The sequence below is a fragment of the Hordeum vulgare genome, chromosome 4H (assembly GCF_904849725.1).
Source record: "Hordeum vulgare subsp. vulgare chromosome 4H, MorexV3_pseudomolecules_assembly, whole genome shotgun sequence".
NCBI classification, from domain to species: domain Eukaryota; kingdom Viridiplantae; phylum Streptophyta; class Magnoliopsida; order Poales; family Poaceae; genus Hordeum; species Hordeum vulgare.
The window spans coordinates 500,113,810-500,127,072 of record NC_058521.1 but is presented as its reverse complement, the minus strand read 5'-3'; the positions used below and the strand labels follow the sequence as shown (position 1 = coordinate 500,127,072).

Sequence of the window (13,263 nt, the reverse complement as noted above, 5' to 3'; positions counted from 1 at the left end):
TTTTCCGTAGATCCATTATTTCAAAACATTTTATCTTTTAAACCGTTTGTCCAAATCTCCAACCGTTTTCGCCGTTAGATTTCTCGCGTATAGATCTTCAAACTAAATTCCAGATGATGATTTTTTTCAAGAAAAATAAGATGAAAAAGCGTGCCTCTCGAGAAAGAAAAAAATGTTTTTTCGTTTTTGAGAGGCACATCTCGCAGAAGCAAATATGTGCCTCTCACAAAAGCGAAACCATGCATCTTGTGAAAGAAAAAAAACGTGTTTTTTCCATTTCTGAGGGGCATTGCCGTGTCTCTCGTGGAAATAAAATCATGCCTCTGACAAGAAAAAACAATATCAAAAATCACATTTTTCCCATTTCCGAGAGGCAGAGTCATTCCTCTCGTGGAAGCAAATTCATGCATCTCACGGAAGTAAAACCTATCGAAAAGAAAAAAAATGCATTTTTTCGTTTTTGATAGGCACGGTCGTGTCTCTTGCGGAAGCAAATTCGTGCCTCTCAAGATTTTTTTTTGTTTTTTCGTTTCCAAGAGATCGTGCCTCTTATGAAAGCAAATCCTTGTTTCTTGCAAAATAAAAGCATGCTTCTTGAAAAAGGAAAAAACATGCTTTTTCTCTATTTTTTAAAATAATTTTCAGTCCAAAGCTGATAAAGACAGTTGGAAAACTTAAACATAAAAAACCCGGTAAAACTATTTAAAAAGCTAAAACGCATGAAAAGAAAATAGAAAATCCAAAGAAAACGCTTTGAATGCAACATGTGACGACGGTTGAGAACACGTAAGTGACGACGCGTGAAACTGACCCTTGAGAGGCTACGAAGGAACGCTCATCAGATAGTTGATACCCGTCTCACTCGTAACACGAGGAATTGGCGCGGCCTACCACGAAATATTCTATCTAACGCGTTTCTGCTTCGCATGGAGGCAAACGACATAACGATCACGATGAGCTGACCCAATTACGAGATAGCGCACGAGCTACTCAGTCCGGTTCTGGGAACATCCTATAAGGTTCTTGAACTGCGTTTTCATTGCTTTTTTTCTTTGTTTTTTGTTTTTCGTTTTTCTGCTTCTTTTTCTTGCTTCGTTTTTTTGTTTCTTTATTTGATTTTTCAATTATCATTTTTTTTTTCCTTTTTGCTCTTAAGAGTTTCTATTTCTTTTCTAAAATTCTAAAAATATTAGAAATTACGAAAATATGCTTGTTATTGATTTTTGTTGACGAGTTCAATTTTTTTATTGTGTTCTAAAAAATGTTCCCATATTATATAAAAGTTTGGTCTTAAAGAAAAGCTATACATTTTTTTTCATGTTTTCAAATTATGTTGGGTTGTTTAATTTATTTTTTCTCATTTCAAAATTTCTTCACAAATTTTAAAAAATGTTCATATTTTCAAATTTCATTAGGAGTTTCAATAAATGTTTCCATCTAAAGAATTGTTTACAAATTCCAAAAAAAATAAGGTTTGAATTTTTGTTTGGGAGTTCCAAATTTTAAAAATTGTTCATGTTTTCAAGTTTTGTTCGGGGGTTTCAAAAAATGTTTCCATTTTTCAAAAATATTTCCATATCCCAATTTTTATGTGAATTTTAAAAATGTTCCGGTTTCAAAAAAAATATTCATGTATTAAATTTTTGGGAGATTTAAAAAATATTTCCATATTATAGAAAATGATCATTTTTCAGAAAAATCTACTCCTTCTATAAGCTAATATAAGAGCATCTAGATCGCTACTTTAGTTAAAGACCTTCTCATTTCTGAATTTGATCACCAATTTAAAAAAATGTACATGTTTTCAAGTTTTGTTGGGAGTTTCAGTAAATGTTTCAATTTAAAGAATTGTTCACATATTCCAAAAAATGCTCATATTTGAATTTTTGTTTGGGAGTTTCAAAATATCTTTCCATTTCACAATTTGTCACAAATTTTCTAAAAATGTTCATGTTTTCAAATTTTGTTGAGAGTTTCAATAAATATTTCCATTTAACGAATTGTTCGCAAATTCCTAAAAAGGTTCATGTTTGAATTTTTGTTCGGGAGTTTCAAAATATGTACGCAAGTCTTTAAAACTGTTCATGTTTTCAAGTTTTTTTGGGGAGTTTCAAAATAGGTTCCCATTTTTAGAAAAATGTTTACATATCCATTTTTTAGAATTTGAAAATTATTCTGATTTCAAAAAAACATTCACGTTTTCTATTTCTGGGAGAATTTTAGAAAAAATCCCGTTTGCATTTTTCGAATTGGTTGAGTTTTTCAAAATTTATTCAGCATTTTCTATAAATGTTTGCTATTTCATACAACCTTCACGTTTTTTTTCTCAAAATAACATTTTGCATACAAAATTTAAAAAGTGTTTGGATGTGTGCTAGGTTTTGTTCTCAATATTTTGCGCTGCGTTATAAACCGGGTAACTCTCTACCTCGATTGGCTAGCCGTACTTCTTCGAAGTGTGTGGTCTCAGGTTCAAACCCTGTTGAGCGGAGTCTTTTTTTGGACCGCCTACTCAGGCCTTGTTCGGTTAATCCCAGACAGGAGGGGATTGAAGAGGATTGGAAGAGATTAAGGTGAAATTTGACTTGTAGGAGATTTAATCCCTCCCAATCCCTTCCCAACCCCTTCAATTCTCCAAGAACCGAACAAGCTCTCAGGAGTCTGTGCGTGCGGTCGACATTCTGCCTCAAAAGAGCACGCGGGGATTTGCCTTTCCCCTTCGGCAGTCCAGGCCGTCGAAGCCCGCCTGGCCCAACTTGAATCATAGTGGCGGCCCGGAAGGAATCAGACTATTTCTCGCTAGCCCAGATTAATACGGCCTTTGGTCATCCGGGATTGAACCCCTTCCGCTCTTTCCTTCCTCCGGACCACGGAGGGCAAGCGCCGCCGCCTCTGCCTATTCCCCATCGGCCGATAGGCGCAAGCGCCCCAGCGCCGCCATCCGACCGCCGGCGCTGGTGAGGGCATCCTTCATCCCTCCGTCTAAATCCTCTGTCGTTATTCCTCCTTGTCCACCAGCTCGGCCCCTCGGGTCTCTCTCCCATTTCCCCCCCAAAACCGACCGCGAAAAGCCGAAACCCTCGCCTCACCACCACCGCAGCAATGGCCGGAGAAGACGCCGCCGCCGCGCTTTCCGCAGGAACCGCGACGCTGCACAATCCTCTCAAGAAGGAAGTGGATGACGAAGACGACGAGGACAACGTGCCGCTGGCCTTCTCTCGACCCAAGAAGAAAGCGAGCGCGGCGAGTGCCTCCAAGGTCAAGAAGGAGGAGGAGGACGACGATGACGACGTTCCGCTTGCGCGTTCTCGGGCCAAAAAGGCGAGCAATGGGGGTGCAAAGAAGGAGAAAAAGATGGAGTACGAGGAGGATTACGAGGAGGAGGAAGAAGAAGACGACGACGACGAGGACGAATATGAGTACACTCCGATTTCGAGTTCAAGGGCCAAGAAGGTTTGTTCCAATTGTTTTATTGATTGAATTGATTGATATTTTTGTATTTCTTATGAGCCTACTGTCAATCGCTGAGGATTCGTAAACGCGTAGGCCAATTCTTTTCTTAGATCTGGACATGTCTCCGTACAACGTTTTCAATTAGGCTAAAAACGGGAGGGTGGTCTGTTCAAGCTACGAACATTGATTCATAGCATATCCATTTTATTTTATTTTCTTATGGGAAAATTACCTTCAACTGGGAGATGTTTTAGATTTTATCTACTGGTTTCTTCCAGTCTTTCTTGCCTAGTATAAAGATAACATTGCTCTGTCTTTTAGGGAAATGAGAAGCAGAAAAGCACTAGCAATAGCAAGGTGAAGACTTCTAAAGTAAAGAAAGAAGAAACCGGTTCCGATGATGAATGCAAGGTTGCAATTATTCTTCTCTTGTTCCAGATTTATTTTCGTTGAATTCTATTGTTGAGGTTAGTAGGTGTGGATATTTCAGCCAAAATCACAGAAGAGAAGTGCAGCTGCGAGTAAGCCCAAGGTCTCCAAGACTAAGAAACCAAAAGATGAATATGATACAAAGGTATGCCATTTTCGTGATTTATGTTTGTTGTTTGTTTAGTTGCTAAATTATCATCTTGATTCGTTGAAGGAGGAAAAGAAAATAAAGAAGGAAGTTGGTATCAAGAAAGCTGAAAAGAAGGCTGCTGGGGTGAAGAAGGAGGGGGCTGCTGAGGTGAAGAAGGAGGGGGCTGCTGCGGTGAAGAAGGAGAGGAAGGTGTATGAATTGCCAGGGCAGAAACATGATCCTCCTCCTGAAGTATAACCATTATGACATCTCACTATCTGATATGTTCTGATTCCTTTCATGCGGAGCAATAATCCTTTTCCTTCTTGTTACAGAGGGATCCACTGAGGATATTTTATGAATCACTCTATGAGCAGGTGCCCGATAGTGAAATGGCTGCATTCTGGTGAGATACCACATCTATGAAACACGGTATCTTTTTTTGTACCTACCCAACTAGGTATAATGGTACCTTGTACAGGGTATTTAAACCAACTTGTTGCTTCAAGAATCACAGCAGCCCCCCCCCCCCCTGAATTTTAGCTGGATATGTATTTTTTATTTTTTGGAATAAGTTGGAGAATTCTCCACCTCATAATTTCATGAACTTAAGGAACCCTAACCTATCTCCAAAACTTAACTCCCAATAATTTCTGGGTATTGAGAGGTAACTGAGCCATCCCCTAAACTTGGCTCCCATTTTTCTGTCTAATTCACACCTCCTTTTGCATAAAAAGGTTACATTTCCGCTATATTTCCACATTATTACAAGAAAACGAAAATATCTTTTGCCCATTTTGCCTATTGGGTGGGAGGCAAGAGCTTGCCACGGCGGCCGTGGGGGCTGGAGGGGGGGGGGGGGCATGACCGATTCCCGGCCTCAACGACGCTGAAGGCTGCTTCTTGGCTTGGGAGGTGGGGGTGGTTCAGCGCGGCGGCTGTGGCAGCCCGAACTCTGGCTTGATGGCTTGGGAGGCAGAGATAGGTGGCGGCGTGGCTCGAGCCGACGACATGGCCGGTGTTGTTGCCGTCGGCAACTTTGGTGGCGGCGGGAGGTGACGGAGAAGGAAACTTTCTCCCGCCAAAAAAAGTATTGGGAGGGAGCAATACCTCCCAAAGCTGTTTTTTGGGAGCTATCGAAAATTTCACGGGAGTTCGAAGGAGTACTGGGGATGGGTTAGGTGGGTCTAACTCCCAACCATGGCAATTTTTGTCGAGGTAAGGATTTTTGGGGATGGGTTAGAGTTCCTCTTAGAAGCTGGGAAACTAGATAATATAAATGGAAACACATTCATATTTATATACATGTTCTCTAAATTTGATATAATACTGAACTTACTACAATTAATCATATAGCACAATACTTATACCACTGTGCTCGAATGATAATGCAATTCTGTGTTTGTGGAACATCAGCAATCTGAAATTGTTAAACTATTTCTGAACACAATAAAGTGATCACTGTGTCTTGCACTAACATGAAGCTATTATGATCGGTGGCTGTAGATTAATGCAATATCAAAGGTGAACCAAGTTTAGTTAAAACTTGAAAGGACCTGAATATTTAATCTCCACTCATTTATGGTGTTAAATAATGAAGGGCAGCTACAGAATCTGAATGGTTATTTGCTTACGCCGATAATAAAATCCTGGCTTAGTAGTCTGTGTTTTCCAAAAACTGGTATGTGGCTTGGTGCAGGTCCCATATAAGAACATTTTTAGCACACATTACTGTTGAACACTTGAACTATAAAGCAGCTTGGTGGTGTGAGTGTTGTTTGTGTAGGCTGTATGCTTCTGCCCTGTACCTCTCAATTTCTGTTATGAAACGAGTTCTGCTGCTTGCAGCCGAGGTCCATTTTTCTTGGGTAAACATGAGTGCCATAAGTCAGTTGTGACCTTGTTTCACTAGTTAACAAATCTTGCTGGTTTGTACTCCCTCTGTACCACAATACTTGTCGCCGGGGGAACTTGTACTGGTTTTCTCCAACGACAAGTATTTAGGTACAGAGGGAGTAGTTAGGTTTCCACTTACCAGTCGCTCCTGATCGAATCATACACTAGCATAATATTTCATTCTGGCACTAATTACTTGTAGCTTGTGTGTTTGAATTGTTATTCATCTAATGTATGGTTTGTTGCATACACTAATATTTCCTCTGATGTAAAGTAAGTAACCGTTTGGATGTACATAGGTTGATGGAATGGGGTTTGCTACCGCTGGATGTGGCTACAGAGGTCTTTGCAAAGAGACAGGCTCTGAAACTGAAGTCCCCTGTCAAACCACCTTCTGCACCGAGAAGGGCAAGTTCTCCAACCAAGGTACGGCTGTTAGGTGACAAGAAAACCAACTCAGGTACAAAGGGAAAACCCATGGCGCCAAAGAAGAGGAAGGCATCTAGCGACACAGATGACGATGACGACGATGGCTTTGTCAAAACCAACTCAGCCACAAAGGGAAAAACCACAGCACAAAAGAAGAGGAAGGCATCTAGCGACACAGATGACGACGATGATGATGACTTTGTCAAAACCAACTCAGCCACAAAGGGAAAAACCACAGCACAAAAGAAGAGGAAGGCATCTAGCGACACAGATGACGATGATGATGATGACTTTGTCAAGACCAACTCAGCCACAAAGGGAAAAACCACAGCACAAAAGAAGAGGAAGGTATCTAGCGACACAGATGACGACGACGATGATGACTTTGTCATGTCTAAGAAGCCCAAGAAGCAAAAGATCTCTAGCTAGGCATCTGATCATTAAACAAGGTGTGCCCTTTGTTTACCATTGACATTGTGCTGGATCAGTATGAACGTTAGGAAACAATGAGTAATCGTAATCTTGATCTTGTCCTTCCATGCACTGACGCTGTGATGAGTATGAACCTCTGGATCAAAACTATTGAGGTGTAGCAGTACCTGCCCAGTGATTGGTATTTTGTGTCTTCCATCGTGAACCCTAGGAGAAGCTGACATGTCGTCTTCCAGTGCTTGCATAGTGATTCATGTGTTTCTTTTCGCTTCGAATTCTACCGAAGTTTGCCCAAAGATTACTTTCTTTTCCTGATTATTATTGGAAATGAAAGCTGAATGTTGGGTTTGTTCTCCCATTTTTTCATCGAAAGACAGATGAATGCATTCGCATGCAGTAACATTTGGCATTGACAATGTGTCATTCTGGCTTGGAAGCCTTATTCCAAACTTATATTACACCAACCAGTGTCAACATACTGCTGGAGTACTTGACGAACTGCAGCGTTGCATTCCGTCAGTTTCCAACAAACCATAGCAAAGCATGAATGCTCGTGATCAGATAAAAAACACAACCACATGCACCGCTTACGGAGAGGCCTTATGCCCACTCTCCTACAGTACTATTTACCTTTTATATGCGCGCGTTGCTACTCGCTCGGCGGAGATGCCACCGCGGGCGACGGCAACAGGGCGGACGAGCCGGGCATCGACTCGTGGACGACGGTGCTGGTGGAGAAGAAGATCGGTTCGCCGCTCAGCCGCAGCATCACGGCCCCAAGGACGTCCGTCAGCAGCTTCTTGAACTCCGCTTCCTCGACCGCCTTCCCGTCGCCGGCGTCCGCCACCTTGAGCGCCTCGTCCACGACGGCGTCCACCTGCGCCACGTTCAGAAATCAGAACCATAGAATCAAAACCATGCTCATTCTCCAGTAAACACCACACCACGGTCTTGTTTGTGCCGGCTGAAACAAAAGCCAGTATCAGTACCCGATCAACAGCGCCATGGGGTGGCAAGCTTGCTGCGTCGGCCATCTTATCGAGCGCGACCCGCAGGTGCTCCTTGTCCTTGGGCGCCTTCTTCCTGTGCTCTGCCGGCACCTCCCTCCACACAGAATCCAGCAGCTACCACGCCACCATAGGCCATCAGTGTTGCCGACAACAGTAACACCACTGCCTCGTCACTCTCTGGATTTGATCGTGTACCTTGTCGAGCTCGAACTTGTTACCCAGCAGCCTCCTGACGCCGCTCCCGTCGAAGGTGTTCTCCGTGTGCGCGACGATCACGTGCCGCTCCTGAAGCTGCTCCGCGACGCCGGCCAGCAGCTTCTTCAGCTGCTCCAAGAAGACGTCCCGGGACGCCCGTCGCTCGAGCTCATCGGCGGGGAGCTGCTGCAATGCCGGCTCTACCACGTTCTCTACCACCTGCCAGTGCAGTACAAATCTTACATATCTAGTATGTTCAGACATCCGTGGCTAGGACTAGGGAGTGTTCATTCGTTCATTTACCCAAGCGTCAGCGGCTGGGGGCATTCCGTGGTCGACGCCAAGCTGCTGAACGGCGGCTAGCAGGCATTGCCGGAGAGGGGCATCTTCAGACCCAACCTGTGAGAAGATGGCAGCGGCTACCGGCTCATACCTTGGGCTGGACAAGAAGTCCCTGAGGTCCTCGCCGTCGATGCGCAGTATCACGATCGGGTCCTTCTTGAGCCCGGCCGCCATGCCGAGGAGAATGTCGGACAGGACCTCCTGGAACTCTGCCCTGCTCACCCCCTCCTGGTTCCCGTGACCATGAGTGAACTCGCTCATAGCCTGCACATCAGTAAAAGAGCAGAAATGTGGCGTTCAGGCACAGCAGCAGAAGATACCCAGACACTTTAGAGTGTCGACAGAGCAAACAAATAAGCCAGTCTCTGGACTGGTCTTAGGAGCAAAAAATCGGCGTGGTCTCCATTGAGGATCCTGTCTGGATTTGAACTTGGCAACTTACATTATGGGAATTCATGTATATCTGTCTTGGGGAAAAAGGAGTTTAAAATTTAACATAGATGTTTAGAGAGGAAAAATTAAGTTTGAGAAACTCAAAATCAGGGCAGTCTCCATCCAAGTGCCTGTCCAAGTGTCTGTCCTGTCTGAAGTTAGACCTGGCAGCTAACTGAGATTATGCGAATTCAGGCAGAAAGTGGTCTTTCGGCGGCAGAAATGTGTTGTCGAGCCTGATGGACTAATTAATCTTACCAATTTAAGAAGAGATTGACGGGATCTGTAGTAAATGATCCAGGTGACGAGGATGAGAAAAACTGATAAAAGCTCGGATTGTGATGTTTTAGGTTCCGCTCCAAACCACCAATGGCGTGCCTGAACTGAGGTTCAGGGCATCTCGACGCGGACTTGTGCGCAAACCCGAATCCCGCATTGAATTCAAAAATCTTCACCGGCCAAAGCATCAGTGTAGGATACTGGATAGCGAAAAGGGTTTCGACTTCAAACGTAGGATCATCGCCTGCTAAGTACACCAGCCAGCAACCACAACTTTTTTATCCACTTGTCGATGTCCTGGTGTCTCTCTATGGCCCATAGAACGTTGCTATCTTTTTTTGATTTTTTCAGGTTATCCAGCTGAAGTCACTACATGTGATGAACATTATTGCGAGAACTTGAGCATGTGATATGTCTCATAAATATCCTTGCAAGAACCAATGCAATTATTTGTAGGGAAGCATAATAGAATTGGGACCTTACCTTGTTAGCTGTTACACACACACACACACACACACACACACACACACACACACAAACAAAGAATAAAAATAAATAAATAGATCTAGCTAGTTAAATTCACGAAAGCACATTGCATGCTTGAAATAAAAAGGACAAGAATACCGAAGAGCTATTGCATCTTTCGAACGAAAAACACCTAAATTTAAATTAGAGCGAATGTTTGCGGCACACATCCACACCTGCCACGAACTGAGGTTGTGTTTGGCATTAAGGTGGATTAAGGTAATCCAGCTATTTCGATCAGCTTTTGCCTATTTTCTTGTTTGGCAGACAATTTTTTTCTGCTTCTGCAGCTATTTTGAACAACATATTGTAAAAAGTCCGACGCATCCTAGTGCACTTACTGCAAAGTGACAAATAAAAGCATTTATTCAGTACATCCTGAATTCTGCTGGGGCTGGGAGTGAGTTCAGGTGTCACCGAATGTTTCGGACAGGAACCTTTGGTGCAGACGCTACCTACGCACGCACGATGACTGCAAACCGAGCTATCAGTGGCGGAGCCAAGGCCCGGCTAGCCTGGGCAGTTGCCCGGGCTCCACTTGACAATCCTTCACTAATTTTTCTACGGATTATGTGTCTCACCGTGAGTTTTTGTGGGCAATTTTAGCTAAATCTTGCAGCTCTCATACCTTGCCCAGGCTGCACAAATGGTCTGGCTCCGCCAGCCATGATCCCGTAGCTCGGGAGCCAGAGCAAGCAAGCAAGCAAGCATGCGAATTTCTGAGTTCGATGGCGCGCACTCAGTTCGGCGCTTGACACATGAGTATGAGACTCCACCTGGTACAGTGGCTGATCAGCTATGGCGCATCACATGCGTAACGTACGTACCTCGGAGTAGATGTGGTCGGCGTTGGGCGAGGAGCCCTGCGCGGGCAGGCCGAGCGAGGCGCCGATGTCGGCCACGGCGGGCTGCAGCTCCCGCACGGACAGCCGGCCGTCGCCGTCGGCGTCGAGCTGCCGGAACTTGGTCTCCGCGAACATGCCGAACGCCTCCCGGTCCTCCACCAGCTGCCGTATCCCGGACCCGTCCACCACCACCTTGGCCCGACCCTCCTCCTCCTTCCCCCCGCCCTGCTTCGCCTTCCTCCACCCGAACCAGCCCCTCTCCATCGCTATATATATATATGGACGGACTGCACTGGCCGCCGCCGCACCGAGGAAAAGTTCCCGGCCCCCTTTCCCACGCGCGGCTACAGGACAGGACAGGAGGATCGGGAGGAAGCCCTCGATCGCTTTGCGTCTTGGCGTTTGGTTCTGCTCCGCTCCGCGCGGGAGCGGGAGAGGGACGCGGAAGGGAATAAAAGCAGCCGGCCGGGGAAATGTTTGGCGCTGTCGGCGGCTGGATAACGCGCGTGCCGCGGGACACGTACGCGCGGCGACCACTTGGCCTGATTTTTTGTATCGCCGAACGTAATCTCGTGCGACGGCACCGTGGCAGGATCGCGGCGGCGACGAGGGCTGCAATTCGCCGGGATAATACATGTATATTCTTTCCCGTTGGCGCGCGCTTGATCTCCGGTTGATCAGAGTTATTCCCAGAGTTATTCCCAGTGGTATTTACTTCCTTCGTTTATAAATATAAATTCTTTTAAAGATTTCATTAGAAGACTACATAAAAAGTAAAATGAATGAATATATCTTTACCTAATAATAAAGAGGCTATTGCTTTCGTCGAAAAACCCACTGCTGTTGTTTTTTTTTAAACCCTATCTTTTAGGTAATTAAACCCGTAGTACCTTTTTATGTGTTACGAACAGGAAAACGTTTCATTTTTGCAGAGAGGCCCCTATGGCATTGGATAAGAGAAACGCATCTGGACTGACAGAAAACACACGAAAGGGCTATCGCTTCTGCCCTCATAATCCCACATCGATACTTCACAGATAATTTCATCACTTTATATACATGCGCCTCGGTGATTTTACAAGAGGCAACGGAAATCAACAGAGGAACAAATTCGAGAAGAACAAATTGGGATGACGCGAACAGAGGTGGAGCCGCGAGACAGAGGGGGCTCGGGGCGAAGGAAAGGGGCTGGCGCCGGCGATGCATACGTGGAGGTGGGGGCGTCGGGGTTAGAAGATTCAGCCAACCGACGGGGTAAGTCTTGCCGGAGACTGGCCCCGTAGGCCGACCTCGCAGCAGCACACCATGGGAGGTGGTCGCGAAGTGTAGAGGTGGGAGGCGGTGGAGGAGCAGAGGAGGAGGGGAGTGCGGGCGCCATTGGAAGGGGGAGTTGGGGAGATTGGGGATCCTGTGGGGCTCTCTCCCCTAGCGGCGCGAGGTGGAGGAGAGGAGGGGGGGGGGCTGGGGATCGGGCTAGGTTAGGGGATTTAGGAGTGGGTAAGGCTGGGCCTTGGCACGCCTAATGGGTTGTGCACTACTACTCTCTCTCTTTCCTTTAATTTCTTTTCTAAATTCTTTAATTAAAAATGTGTGGTACTATTTTTTTCCGTTGCAACGCACGGGTCCTTTTGCTAGTACTTTAAAATATGTTTATATACATATGCAGTCCCTTATTGAAATCTTAAGAAAATGAATATTTAGAAACGGAGGAAGGACATGTAAAAGCGTCGGGCTTTTTACTTGTTTATTATTATTGTTCTGAGCAAGATAGATAGGTAGAAAGAAAAGAAAGGATGGATGGGAGAGGTTTTTGTTTGGATGTGGCTCCTTCTTCTCCGGTGGGAGAAGGCATATGTCATGGTCGGTGCGGGTCTCCATCGTCGTGGCCGGGCATGATGGCTAAAAGCGACGACGACCGGCCGGCCGGCCGTCGGTGTCGACCTGTGGCTTGGATGTGCGCAGCTGCAAAGGCTGGCTGGAGTTTTCCCTGGGCGAGATAACGAAGCCTTTGACAAAGGATCCACAAGGGGCTAGCCAAAAAGAAAGAGAGCTAGCTACTTAGCTAGGGCCTAAGGGAAGGAAGAAGAACGTGTCGACTTCTCTTGGCATTGCTCCTGCTTTTTTAGCAATCGACATCTGCTCGAGATCATTTAGCTTCTAAGCAAGGGCCAAGAAGATACTACTGGCCCTTAGTCACCTAGATGCACAAGTTTTTACTCTTCCTCCGTTCTTCATTCCATATTAGTCGTCGTTAATTTAGTACAAAGATTAATATGGATCTGAGGGAGTAGAACATCTTATATTTATGAACGGAAGAAATATTAAGGACCAACGTTTCCTCACCAAAGCAACCAACCTCTCTAGGTATGTTTTATACGCAGCCATGTTTTGCTATTTATGTATGGATCAGTAAGTTCCATGTCTTCGTGAAACATCGATGGAGCTCCCCCGCAAAAAAGAACAAAGAAAGACCAATGTCCCGATCAATGTTACTCCCTGCATCCCATAATATAAGAGCGTTTCTCAAAGACACTGAAGTGTGTTGCTAAAGCTCTCCCCTCCTTTGCTTTCGGTTTTCTCTACCAATCATTCACACACGTGTCAGCATTGTGAAGCGTACATGCGGACTCCATTGTTCATTTCGCTTGCCGCAAAAGGTTCCACAAGTGGTGTTGTTGGCCAACACCAAGCTTTACTTCTGGTTCGTAACCTGCTTTTGTCATCGTTGTTCTCTAGCACTAGGCCAGGCCACCGGCCTATCAGGTTTGGGCATCCCTGTTCTGTTGACACGTGCACAGCATAATCAACTGCAGTACACAGACTGCAGACACTACCTTACCCACAGCCACAGTCCACAGAAGAGGCA

The 13,263-nt window shown here is 45.3% G+C and overlaps 2 protein-coding genes across 4 annotated transcripts; one reads left to right on the top strand and one right to left on the bottom strand.

The window, feature by feature from the left end:
* The first annotated feature begins 2,828 nt into the window (after positions 1-2,828).
* Positions 2,829-6,974, top strand: LOC123449148 (nucleolar protein dao-5-like). 3 transcript variants are annotated; one of them, XM_045126252.1, is made up of 7 exons: positions 2,829-3,453; positions 3,775-3,864; positions 3,944-4,027; positions 4,097-4,264; positions 4,348-4,418; positions 6,208-6,499; positions 6,686-6,974. In XM_045126252.1, the coding sequence occupies exons 1-7, from the start codon at positions 3,103-3,105 to the stop codon at positions 6,764-6,766; spliced, it is 1,137 nt and encodes a 378-aa protein (XP_044982187.1). In that variant the 5' UTR covers positions 2,829-3,102; the 3' UTR covers positions 6,767-6,974. The 3 variants fall into 3 exon arrangements, with proteins under 3 accessions (XP_044982187.1, XP_044982186.1, XP_044982185.1); XM_045126251.1 differs by having other exon boundaries at positions 3,956-4,027; positions 6,208-6,974; XM_045126250.1 differs by having other exon boundaries at positions 6,208-6,974.
* A 167-nt stretch (positions 6,975-7,141) lies between these two features.
* Positions 7,142-10,865, bottom strand: LOC123449149. Its single transcript, XM_045126253.1, has 5 exons — positions 10,380-10,865; positions 8,278-8,580; positions 7,975-8,193; positions 7,759-7,893; positions 7,142-7,646 (listed from the first exon to the last, which is right to left on the bottom strand). Exons 1-5 carry the CDS (start codon positions 10,659-10,661, stop codon positions 7,419-7,421), a joined length of 1,167 nt encoding a protein of 388 aa, XP_044982188.1. The 5' UTR covers positions 10,662-10,865; the 3' UTR covers positions 7,142-7,418.
* Between the last annotated feature and the right edge of the window lie 2,398 nt (positions 10,866-13,263).

Bases quoted from the DNA above. Each gene is read 5' to 3' on its own strand.
- LOC123449148 (XM_045126250.1), top strand. From the start codon at position 3,103: ATGGCCGGAGAAGACGCCGCCGCCGCGCTTTCCGCAGGAACCGCGACG. The intron at 3,454-3,774 runs GTTTGTTCCAAT...TCTGTCTTTTAG, and splicing joins CGAGTTCAAGGGCCAAGAAG to GGAAATGAGAAGCAGAAAAG. The intron at 4,265-4,347 runs GTATAACCATTA...TTCTTGTTACAG, and splicing joins AACATGATCCTCCTCCTGAA to AGGGATCCACTGAGGATATT.
- LOC123449149 (XM_045126253.1), bottom strand. From the start codon at position 10,661: ATGGAGAGGGGCTGGTTCGGGTGGAGGAAGGCGAAGCAGGGCGGGGGG. The intron at 8,194-8,277 runs GTAAATGAACGA...CTGCACTGGCAG, and splicing joins CCCCAGCCGCTGACGCTTGG to GTGGTAGAGAACGTGGTAGA. The intron at 7,894-7,974 runs GTACACGATCAA...GTGGCGTGGTAG, and splicing joins ACAAGTTCGAGCTCGACAAG to CTGCTGGATTCTGTGTGGAG.